The 11,962-nt window shown below is 25.8% G+C and overlaps 1 protein-coding gene across 2 annotated transcripts in view; it reads left to right on the forward strand.

Moving 5' to 3' along the window:
• LOC100570096 (leucine-rich repeat and immunoglobulin-like domain-containing nogo receptor-interacting protein 2) overlaps nt 1-11,962 on the forward strand; it is a 21,040-nt gene that overhangs the window by 5,949 nt on the left and 3,129 nt on the right. The window contains exons 2-12 of one of the 2 annotated variants that reach the window (XM_029490894.1): nt 3,918-3,989; nt 4,089-4,232; nt 4,808-4,879; nt 4,978-5,121; nt 5,200-5,271; nt 5,901-5,972; nt 6,073-6,216; nt 6,293-6,364; nt 6,485-6,660; nt 6,865-7,013; nt 10,495-10,615. In XM_029490894.1, coding sequence (XP_029346754.1) covers nt 3,918-3,989; nt 4,089-4,232; nt 4,808-4,879; nt 4,978-5,121; nt 5,200-5,271; nt 5,901-5,972; nt 6,073-6,216; nt 6,293-6,364; nt 6,485-6,660; nt 6,865-7,013; nt 10,495-10,615 — 1,238 coding nt within the window. The remainder of the gene's footprint in view (nt 1-3,917; nt 3,990-4,088; nt 4,233-4,807; nt 4,880-4,977; nt 5,122-5,199; nt 5,272-5,900; nt 5,973-6,072; nt 6,217-6,292; nt 6,365-6,484; nt 6,661-6,864; nt 7,014-10,494; nt 10,616-11,962) is intronic. The other variant, XM_003244567.4, reaches the window with a different exon arrangement.

Consider the following 11,962-nt stretch of genomic DNA (forward strand, 5'->3'; position numbering starts at 1 on the left):
TTTGACTTTAATGCTTAAAAAAAAAAAAACTGTGACTAACGATTTTTAATATTTTTCATCTACCTTTGAAACAATATACTAGGAGCCTTCTATTAAATTTCAAGCTTTTTTAGCCAACAAATAAAATTTTATTGATATTTTTAGAATAAAAACTAAAAAAAAATGGAAAATGAAAATGTCCGTAAAGAGCTCAAAATAAATCAAAATATAAATATAAATATTTTGAAAATGTTATGGTGAAGATGCTAAGATAAACATTCAGTCAAAATTTCATGTATCTACGGTGATTTTTTTTAAAGTTACACCAAAAACTAAATTCAATTTTGTGAAAAATCAATTTTGCGTAAAAATTCCCGTTTTTCCTTAATTTTTCATTTGTTTTTCTCGGCGCTTTTGAATACTACTGAGAAATTTTGACCTCCCCAATGCACCAACGATATTCACTTTCTGATCGAACAAGATACTGAAGTTGAAAATCGAAGAATTATTTCGACTAATTATCGTGTACACAGACACAAAAAATATTAAAATATTAAAAAATTAAAAAATTAAAAAAAAAACACACATCATTGTAAAATCAAATACATTCATCGTTCCACTCAGAATCTAAAATTATGTTTAGTACAAAATCTTTATTTGAGAAGAAAATTCATATTACAACTACTAAATTATTTGTTAATTAATATTCTTACAATGTCTGAAGCTTCGAAAGTTTTGCAAATACACAATTTTTCAAATTACTTATTTCATTGCCATTCAACCTACTGAAAATATTTTTAGATTCTGGATTATAATTAATAAAAAATGTCTATGTCTTTAAAAGTTTTTATATTAGGTATATTATAACAACTCACAAGGTCTTTAACTCTGTAAGATGGGTAAATAATTTCGGTTCGATATCCCTGATTTTATTATTATCTAAGTACCTGGAATACAACACAATTTGTTAAATTATTATCATACAAAATATGTATATGATTATTTCCTAATATTATTGGCCCCGTGTTATGTAAATTTTTTTTTTTGTCCTTAGGTACCCGTGGATATCGATCATGTGTAATACCGATATAATTATTCAAAATGAACATTATAGGATTAGGGAAAATTAAATATTTTTTATGACAATTAGAGCCGTAACTCGTGCAAGCTTCGATATTAATGAAAACAATAATTATATCGGTATTAAACATGTTCGATATCCACGGTTACCTAAGTACAAAAAAAAATAGTAAAATATGCAAAATAATTTCGAACACGAGGGCCAATAATATTATGAAATAATCATATACATATTTTGTATGATAATAATTAGACAAATTGTGTTGTATTCCAGGTACTTAGAAAAAAATAAAATATCAAACCGAAATAATTTACTCATCTTACAGAGTTAAAGTCCTTGTGAGTTGTAATATACCTAATATAAACACTTTGAAATACATAGGCATTATTAATTAATTATAATCCAGAATGTTAGCATAATTTAAAAATATTGAAATACAATGAAATAAGTAATTTGAAAAATGGTGCATTAGCAAGCCTTTCAAAGCTTTAGGCATTGTATTAATATTAATTAACAAATATGATTGTAGTTTTATGTTTATTTATATAATATTATTGACTATACAATTATCCATATCATAAATTATTTAATTGAGAGATCATTGGTTGCAAATAAAATTGAAATCATCGAGACTGGGGGTTTTAATAACTACATTTAATTAATTTATCAAGTACCCATAGATTTTTTATAAACACAGATTTTTAACAAACATAGAAAATTATTATTGATTTTTTACCAAAAATTGATTTTATACAGATTTCCTTATTAAATATAGATTTATCAACAATTGTAGATTTATTATTAATTTTTTATCAAAAATTGATTTAATACAGATTTTTTTATGAAATATAGATTTTTATTAAATTTACAATTTTTTTTATTAAATATAGATTTTTTAATATTATTTTTTTTTGTTTTATTGTTGTAATATGGATTTTATTTTTCTAATAAAGATTTTTTATTAAATATACATTTTTATTGTTATTTTTATTTTTTTCTATTTAGATGTTTTTTTGTTTAGTTTTATTCAATCAATATTTTTTATTTAATAGGTAAAGGTTTCTTATCAAATATAAATTTTTATTAATATTTTTTTATTTAATATAGATTTTTCAATAAGATATTTTTTAATAATCCTTATAGACAAAAATAAACAATGCAATTTTAATAAAAATATAATTCTTAAAAAAGCCTAAAATTAGGATCTCATAAAAATCTAATTTGAATAAAATTCAATTTTAATAAAAATAAATCTTTAGACAAAAAAATAAAAAATCTAACTTAAAAAATCTAAAAAAAAAAACTAAAATTTTATTTTTCGTAAAAAAGCTAATTTCGATAAGCCATGTAAATGTAAATTATATTAAAAAACCTAAAATGAAGAGTTCATTCAAAAAATATTATTTGAGTATAAAAAACGTACAGACAAAAATAAAAAATCTAATTTGAATAAAAAAAAATGCTTAGACAAACAAATACAAAATGTACATCTATATTTAATAGATAATACATAATTTGAATAAAATCTATATTTATTGTATATTAAATTAGCCGTTTAATTTCTATTTAGGGTTTTTTTCTTCATTTTGGATTTTTATACAAAATTACATTTTTAAAATTATAAATTAGAGTTATTGTTTATATTGTTAGTTTTTAAATATAAATGTTAAATGTCATATTCTATGAACCCTTCACACTAGTGGCGAAATCAATTTAAAGTTACTAAGCTTAGAAACTTTAGAATTACGTAGAAATATATCTTACAACACCAATCTCCAAATAGCTGAATAACGAGATTGATGATTTCAGTGTCCCACATGACCAGGGAAGTCATTTTAATCTTGAAGAAAAAAATAGTGTAGAACAAGGCATAACCATAGGCGTAGAATGGTGGGGCTAAGCCCCTTCAGAGTTCTATGATGCCAACGGAAATCTGTTTATTCCCCTGTATAAAAGTTTACTGTTTTATATGTCCATATTATGTGAGAATTGAAAACCTTTTCCATTATTATAGTGAATAAAAACATTGTTTAGTAATTCTATTACTAGATCTATTGTTACTTCATATTGAATGGATTTAGCTAATATTATTAATCCTGAAGATGTTCCTAACATATTTGCCACAAAAAATAAGCATTTTAACCTTAAATTATAGTAATAAAATCAAATTTAAAATGTTTATTTTAAATATTTAATTTAAATAAAAATATGTATTTGATAATACTATGATGTATGGTACCTATATTATTTATTTGTATTTTTCTTTAAAATGGGTTTTGTTAATCCTTTTTATATTTTTTTTAGTCTTAACTTTTTTATACCGGACAAGGAAATTATTTGCAAACTGTTGATATCATTTTGAAATTTGTAGCCCAAAAGAGGGGCTGCGTGAAATTGGCCCCCTTGTCTTATATTTTTTATAGTGGACAGAGAATTTAATTGCAAATTCTGAAAACACTTTTCAAATATTTACAAATTATTTGCAAAATGATACCATAACTTTCAAATGAATCAGTCATGATGGGGCAGGGAGCAACTTCACGCACGTCTATATCCTACTAGATATCCGCAGGTACCTAAGTACAAAAAAATACAAAACAAGTAAAATAATTTACATAACACAAGGCCAATAATATTATGAATTATCATTTATTTTGTATGATAATAATTATTAAAAAAAACTGTATTGTATTCCAGGGACTTGACCTATAATAAAATCGGTGATATCAAACCGAAATTATTTACCCAACCTACAGAATTAAAAAACCTTATGAGTCATGATATACCTATTACAAACACTTTTAAAAACATAGACATTATTTATTAATTATAATCCAGAATGTAAACATATTTTCAGAAGGTTGAGCGGCAATTTAATAAGTAATTTGAAAAATGGTGCATTTGCAAGCCTTTCAAAGATTCATAAATTGTAAGAATATTAATTAACAAATAAGCTAATGAATATATGGTTATTTATATAATATTATCACTTATACATTATCTATAAAATAATTTATTTAATCATTAGATTCTTGAGTGGAAATGAAATTGATAACATCGATACTGGGTGTTTTAATAATTTAACGAGTTTGGAGAACTTAAACTTGGATCACAACAAAATCCATAATCTAGATTTTTTACAATCTAAGGGATTAGCAAGACTGAATATACTGTAAGTATTCAACAAATTGTTTATGTGATGGTATTGTATAGCCGAATGAAAATTACATTTGATATTTTATAAATAGGGATTTATGACACAATATGATAAGAAATATTCCACCTGGGATATTTGATTCTCTTTTCAACTTTTAAGTCTCAAAGTGAACATTATAGGATTAGGGAAAATAGGTACATTTTTTATATGATAATTAAAGCTGTAACTCGTGAAAGCTTCGATATTAATGAAAACAATAATTATATCGGTATTACACATGATCAATATCCATATATAAGTTGGTACATAATTACAAAAGAAATAGAAAAACGAGTAAAATAATTTACATAACACGAGGGCCAATAATATTATGACATAATCATATATTTTTTATGAAAATAATTGAACAAACTGTATTGTATTCCAGGAACTTGAGCTATAATCAAATCGGTGATATCAAACCGAAATTATTTACACATCTTACAGAGTTAAAAACCTTATGAGTTATAATATACCTACATAATATAAACACTTTTAAAGACATAGACATTACTAATTAATTATAATCTAGAATGTAAACATATTTTCAGAACTTTGGACTACAATGAAATAAGTAATTTGAAAAACGGTGTATTTGAAAACCTTTCGAAGCTTCAGTCATTGTAAGAATATAAATTAACAAATAGCTAGTAGTCATATTTTTATTTATATAATATTATCACCTATATATTATGCATATAATAAATTATTTAATTATTAGATCATTGGTTAAAAATAAAATTGAAAACATCGAATCTGGGGTTTTTAATAACTTAACGAGATTGGAGTCCTTATCCTTGGAACAGAACCAAATCCATAAGCTCGATTTGGAAATGTTTAAGGGACTTATAAAGCTGGATACATTGTAAGTATTGAACACTTTTTTCATGTGATCGTATTGTATATAAGCGAGTGAAAATCACATTTTATATTTTATAAATAGGGATTTAAGCCATAATCTGATAAGAAGCATTCCACCAGGGATATTCGATTCATTAACGTCGTTGAGTCTTTTGTAAGTCAGCATGAACTGCCTAAAATATTTATATTTTTAATATATAATAATAATAATTGTTATTCTTTCATTTTTTGAATTATATATTTATATTTGTATAAACAAAAAATTAATGATTACTACAATATCCTACTAGATATCCGCAGGTACCTAAGCACACAAAAAAAATAGAAAAACAAGTAAAATAATTTACATAACACGAGGACAATAATATAATGAAATAATCATATACTTTGTAAGATAATAATTAAACAAACGGTATTGGTCAGGTGACACTACTGAGGGTCTTCCTATTCGAATATTTTATAATGTTATATAAACTTTGTCATCATACTTACTGATTATTGTAAAATAGATTGTAAATATATGTTTTAAATAAAAAAAAAAAAAAAAAATACAAGACCAATAATATTATGACATAATCATATTTTTTTTATGAAAATAATTGAACAAACTGTATTGTATCCCAGTGACTTGAGCTATAATAAATTCCGGGATATCAAACCGAAATCATTTACCCATCTTACAGATAATATAAACCTTATGAGTTATAATATACCTAATATAAACACTTTTGAAGACATAGACATTATTATTTAATTATAATCCAGAATGTAAATATTTTTCAGAACGTTGAACGACAATGAAATAAATAATTTGAAAAATGGTGCATTTGCAAACCTTTCAAAGCTTTGGAGATTGTAAGAATATAAATTAACAAATAGCTAGTGGTTATATGTTTATTTTTATGATAATATATCACCTATACATTATCTATGTAATAAATTATTTAATTATTAGATTCTTGAGTGGAAATAAGATCGAAGACATCGAATCTGGGGTTTTTAATAACTTAACGAGTTTGAAATACTTGTTCTTGGGTTCCAACAAAATTCATAAGCTTGATTTGGAAATGTTTAAGGGACTTATAAAACTGGATACACTGTAACTATTAAACACTTTTTTCTTGTGATCGTATTGTATAGCCAAGTGAAAATTACATTTTATATATTATAAATAGGAATTTAAGCCACAATATGATAAGAAACATTCCACCTGGGATATTCGATTCATCAGTGTCGTTGAGTCGTCTGTAAGTCAACATGAACTGTGTACAATATACAATATATTATTATTATTATAATAATTCTTATACATTCGTTTTTTGAATTTTATAATTGTCTAAACAAAACATCAATGTTTTCTACTATAGGATACTTGACCATAACCCGTTGACGTGTGATTGCAATATTCTTTTGTTTGTAAACGCGCTGAAGAAAAATTATCCCAAGCTAGATGTATTCGGGGATCACGACCCGTTGTGCTATTTACCAGTAGAAATGAGCGAAAAATCGTTGAAAAAATTAACCGAAAACGATTTTCATTGCAGTGAGTAATGATTCTAATTAATTATAAGACATAAAATATGTAACATAATAATATTATATGCTATAATCTACATAGTATATTGTCTGCAACAGTGCTGTACCTAAATGGTTACTATTGTTTGACAGATGTTGTCGGTAACGAGTTGTTTTAATTAATAATGTGGCGAATTTTACTTATGTATTATATATATTGTTGTCTATATAGCGCCTCCGGATGTAATCGTGGTACCAGAGAAGAAGACGGTGTTGGTCGGTGAAGAGTTACAACTCTCGTGCAAAGCCGTAGGGGACCCGGAACCTTTGATAACGTGGGCCAAAGACGACATTTATCTAGAACTTGGCCAAAGAGTTCAGGTAAGATTATTTTATGGTATACGGTAATTGATCTTTCGGGCAAACTCAGTGAAAAATCTGGTTATATATAATCGTGGACTGTTGTTAAAAAATGTTCTATTAATTATTTACTTTATATTTATTTCAATAAATCAAACGTTTTAGGAATAATTTTTCCAATAACTTTGCATCCCTAAAAAATTTCTATCTTATGCAATTATACTCCTGCTCTTAAACCCATAAAAAATCTAGGACAAAACCCCCCACCAAAATCTTACTCTAGCAGTTTAAGTCTACAAAAAGTTTGATTACCAGTTACCACTTAAAATAATTTTTAGATTCTGAGCTGATTCATGTTATTTTTTTTGAGCATGTCATTCACTCTTAGGACAGTAAAACTGCTTGGATTTCCTTCAAAAGTATCTTTTCTGCTAGGAAAGTGTAATCTAGTTGGTACTTTGAGGGGATCAAAAGTAAAAATACGTAAAATGCACGTGAATGTGCACATTATTTTTAGTTAGATATTCATAAATATTTTCTTTTTAAATCTAAGATTTGAAAATATAATACAAGATTCTTTATAAGTTGTCGACCTTTATGAGAAAAAAATAAATGTCTACAAAAAAAAATCAAATTAAAATTTGATGAGCGTTTGAAGTTTATATTTTCACAAGATTGGATATTCACACGATTTCTCATGTAGCGATTTTGTTGTAATTCAAAAAAGTATAACTACAGATACGTGAGAATTTCACTGAATGTTTATTTTATCAATTCCTATACTTGATAAAATGTTCAAAATATTTTAACTTGTTTTATGTTGCTTACTGACAATTTCATATATCAATTTTAGATTCTGAGTGGAACGATAAATGTATTTATTTTACAATGATGTGTGTTTTTTTTATTTTTTATTTTTTATTTTTTTAAATTTTTTAAATTTTTTTTTGTGTCTGTCATCACCTTTTAGGGCAGTAAAAGTGCTTGGATTTTCTTCAACAGTACCTTTTCTAAGAGGTAAGTGAATCTAGTTGGTACTTTGGGGGGGTCAAAAGGTCAGTAGTTTTCAAAAGCGCCGTGAAAAACAAATCAAAAATTAAGGAAAAACGGGAATTTTTACGCAAAATCTGTTTTCGAGAAAATCTATTTTGGTTTTTGGTACAACTCTAAAACAAATGACCATAGGTGCATAACATTTAGATTGAATGTTCATATTAGCATTTTATATACATCATAGCATTTTCTAAATATTTTGACTTATTTTGAGCTGTTTACGGACATTTTCAGTTTCCATATTATTGAGTTTTTTTTTCTATAAATATCAATAAAATTTGTTGGTTAAAAAAGCTTGAAAATTTATCAGAAGGTTCCTATACTATTGTTTCAAAGGCAGATGAAAAAGATTAAAAATTCATAGTAACAATTTTTTTTATAAGCATCTAAAGTTCAAATATTGACAAAATACGTAAAAATGACGAAAATTTGCAAATTATTTTTAGTTAGAAATTCATGAAAAATTTTCTTTTTAAATCTAAGATATAAAAATATAATACAAGACTTCTCATAAGTTTGTTTACCTTTTAAAAAAAAAAAATTTCTCCAAGCAAGTCAAGTTAAATTTTTATGAGCGTTTGAAATTCATATTTTACAACATTTGATATTCACTCGATTTCTCACGTAACGATTTTCTTATTTTGTTGTAATTAAAAAACAAATGATTGTAGATACTTGAAAATTTCACTAAATGTTTATATTAGTATTTTCTATATACGATAAAATTTTGAAAATAATTTGACTCTTTTTGAGCTGTTTACGGACATTGTCAGTTTTCAATTTTTTTAGTTTTTTTTTTCTATAAATATCAATAAAGTTTTATCTGTTGGACCAAAAAGTGTAAAAGATTAATAAAAGGCTCCTGATATATTGTTACAATAGCAGTTGAAAAATATAAAAAATACATAGGTACAATTTTTTTTATAAGGATTTAAAGATATAATTTTGACAAAATTTATCATATTTAAAATTGAATAATTATTTGGTAGTTAAAAATATATAAAATGTTCAACTTTTATCCCTAAGCATTGAAAATTTTAAACAAGATTCCACGTAAGTAGTTAATTCTGTTACCAAAAATCTAAAAAATACATAAGCACAGTTTATTTTTATAGTTATTTTAAGCTCGAATGTGGACGAAATTATATGTATATTAAAAAACCTAGAATAACTATTTTTGTTATTTTTTTGTGATAGTATAATATTACTCGTGAGTACTTAGCTAGGAAACTTCTGAAGTATACTATTATATGTATCTATGATAGTATCACGGTTTGTTGTTGATGTATAACGCGTTATAAGTACCTCATGAATATTGTGATATGATTAATTTGGAATTTATTATAGATACCTAATATTGGTCAATTTTTTTTTAATACCATATATAAGTATATAATATATCTTATACCTGGACTGACATACCATCTCCGCTCAGAATCGTTTTTCTTATACAGTGTTATTATATCATTGAATTCAAATTTAATACTATCCATTATACAGTTACCCACTTGTAACCTACTGTACAGCAGAGCGACATCCACTTAACCACCTTTTTTAATTTGTTCTTCTATGAAGATCAAAAAGTGTTATCTGTTGGGCAAAAAAGCGTGAATATATAATACAAGGCTCCTGATTTATTGTTAAAATAGCAGTTGAAAAATATTAAAAACCTTGGTCAGATTTTTTTTTTTGTAAGCATTTAATGTTCGATTTTTGACAATATTTATAAAATTTAAAAAATAAAAAATAGTAGTTAAAATTTTATAAAATGTTCAAATTTTATATTTAAGAATTGAGAATTTCTAACAAGGTTCCAAAGGTAAATAGGTTATTGTATTATAATTTATATGGTATTATGTCAAATTTAATACAATTTCTTACCTAGGCCCACTTCTAACCTACTGCTCTTCATAATATAAAAATCGAGCATTTTTGTTTATACGGCAACGGCACACCATGCATCCTAAAAATGTTGATCAAAGGTTTTAATTTTTTAATACAAGGTTCCAGGGAAGTCGTTCTTATAGCGATTTAAAAATATCATGAATACATAAATATTCAAAAATGTTTTTCATTTGAAGTTGACATGTTGACATTTGTTATCAAGTCAATTGAGTAGTTAAATAAAGTTAAAAATGTATAAACAATGTTTATTAAACATTCAATGATTCAAAATTAAATTTGAAAATTACATTTGCATATCCATTATCAATATCACAATAAAATATAATTTATTATGAACATCACTCGTTACCTATATTGGCTATTAACAATATATTTACAGCAGAGCTACTTTCTTGGTTCTTTTTTTTATAACGAATTTAACTTATTATCAGTACTTTGTTGACTTTTATCATTTATTTTACTTTTTAATATTTGGTATAATATATTTAAAATTAATGTACTGTCGATTATAACATTAATCCATACTATAATATACTTACTGCAGGTATTTCAAAATAATACATTGATTATATCTAAAGTGGAAAGAACGGACGGCGGTCAATATAAGTGCGTGGCGTCCAATTATCTTGGACGAAAATCTTTCGATGCGATGGTTAACATAAACGGTAATATCATTTATATCACTATTATAGTCGCATATCATAATATTATCATACGAGTTCTAAATCTGGTGTGACATTGAAATTCCAAAAAGCAGAATTTCAATAATGCATCCTTCGTTAATCACTCTTTGTATGATACACAAATAAAATAAACCTATAGTTATAACCAGACGCGGAATTAGAACAAAAACTATAACATTATTAATTTATTATTGTTATGATGACGCCACATCACATGTGTTGTCTCCGTTTTACGAATGAAAACATAGCAAAAACTGTTTTGCAATCGAAAATGCCGAGAAGGTTAAATGGGGAGGCCTTCAAAATCTTGAACTTCAAGACATTGAACGTCGATATCTTGACAACAGTATTTGCAAGAACAGCGAAATCTTGAATAAATAAATCTTGAATATTCAAACAGTTGAATGGCAAAATCGTGAAAGGCTATATCTTGAATTAATAATTCCAATAAAATCTTGAAAATGGAAACCACTGAATGGTAAAATTTTGAAAAGCAATATATTGAACGGAAAAATCTTGAAAGGCAATATCTTGAACGTCAAAATCTTGAATTAATAATTCCGGGAGTATCCAAATTCACCCAAAATATTTTTGTCCCAATGTACAATTTTCCCAATTTTGGAATAAAAGTTAATCCGAGTGATAAGCACTTGTCCGAAAAATGATAAGGACCGATAAGAGTGGTTGTACGTACAGTGGTTAACCTGTGGTTACCCTGTGACCAACTTGACGTGGTGTTGCACAGCAAGTCGGGGGATATTTTCGATTTGCGGAGCGGAGCGACGGCGCCGAGGAGCGAAGCGACGAGTGCCGCTAGCATGGCATCACTGTATGAGTAAAGAGTCCATAAAAAAAAATTATCGAAATCGTTCACTCTATACCGGACATGCAGGCCCCTTAAAAAATTCAAGATTTTAACGTTCAAGATATTGCCTTTTGATGATTTATATATTCAAGATTTTGCCATTCAATGGTTTGTATATTCAATATTTGGTCGGAATTATTTATTCAAGATTTTGCTGTTCAAGATTTTACTATTCAACGATTTGCATATTCAATATTTTGTCGGAATTATTATTTTTATGTCGGTTCAAGATATTGACGATCAATGTTTTAAAGTTCAAGAGTTTGCTATGCACCCGTTAAATGAACTGTAAAATTCTATTTTGACTTTTTCGATATCCAAACTACAAAAAAAGTTATTAAATATGAAAACACAAAAATAATGGATTTTGAAACAGTATCAAAGTTTTTTAAGTGATATCAAAAAAATAAATCGATATATCGAAGATAATGTTTTGAACTATATTGTATATCTATATCAATTTA

This window comes from Acyrthosiphon pisum, chromosome A2 (assembly GCF_005508785.2).
Source record: "Acyrthosiphon pisum isolate AL4f chromosome A2, pea_aphid_22Mar2018_4r6ur, whole genome shotgun sequence".
NCBI classification, from domain to species: Eukaryota; Metazoa; Arthropoda; class Insecta; order Hemiptera; family Aphididae; genus Acyrthosiphon; species Acyrthosiphon pisum.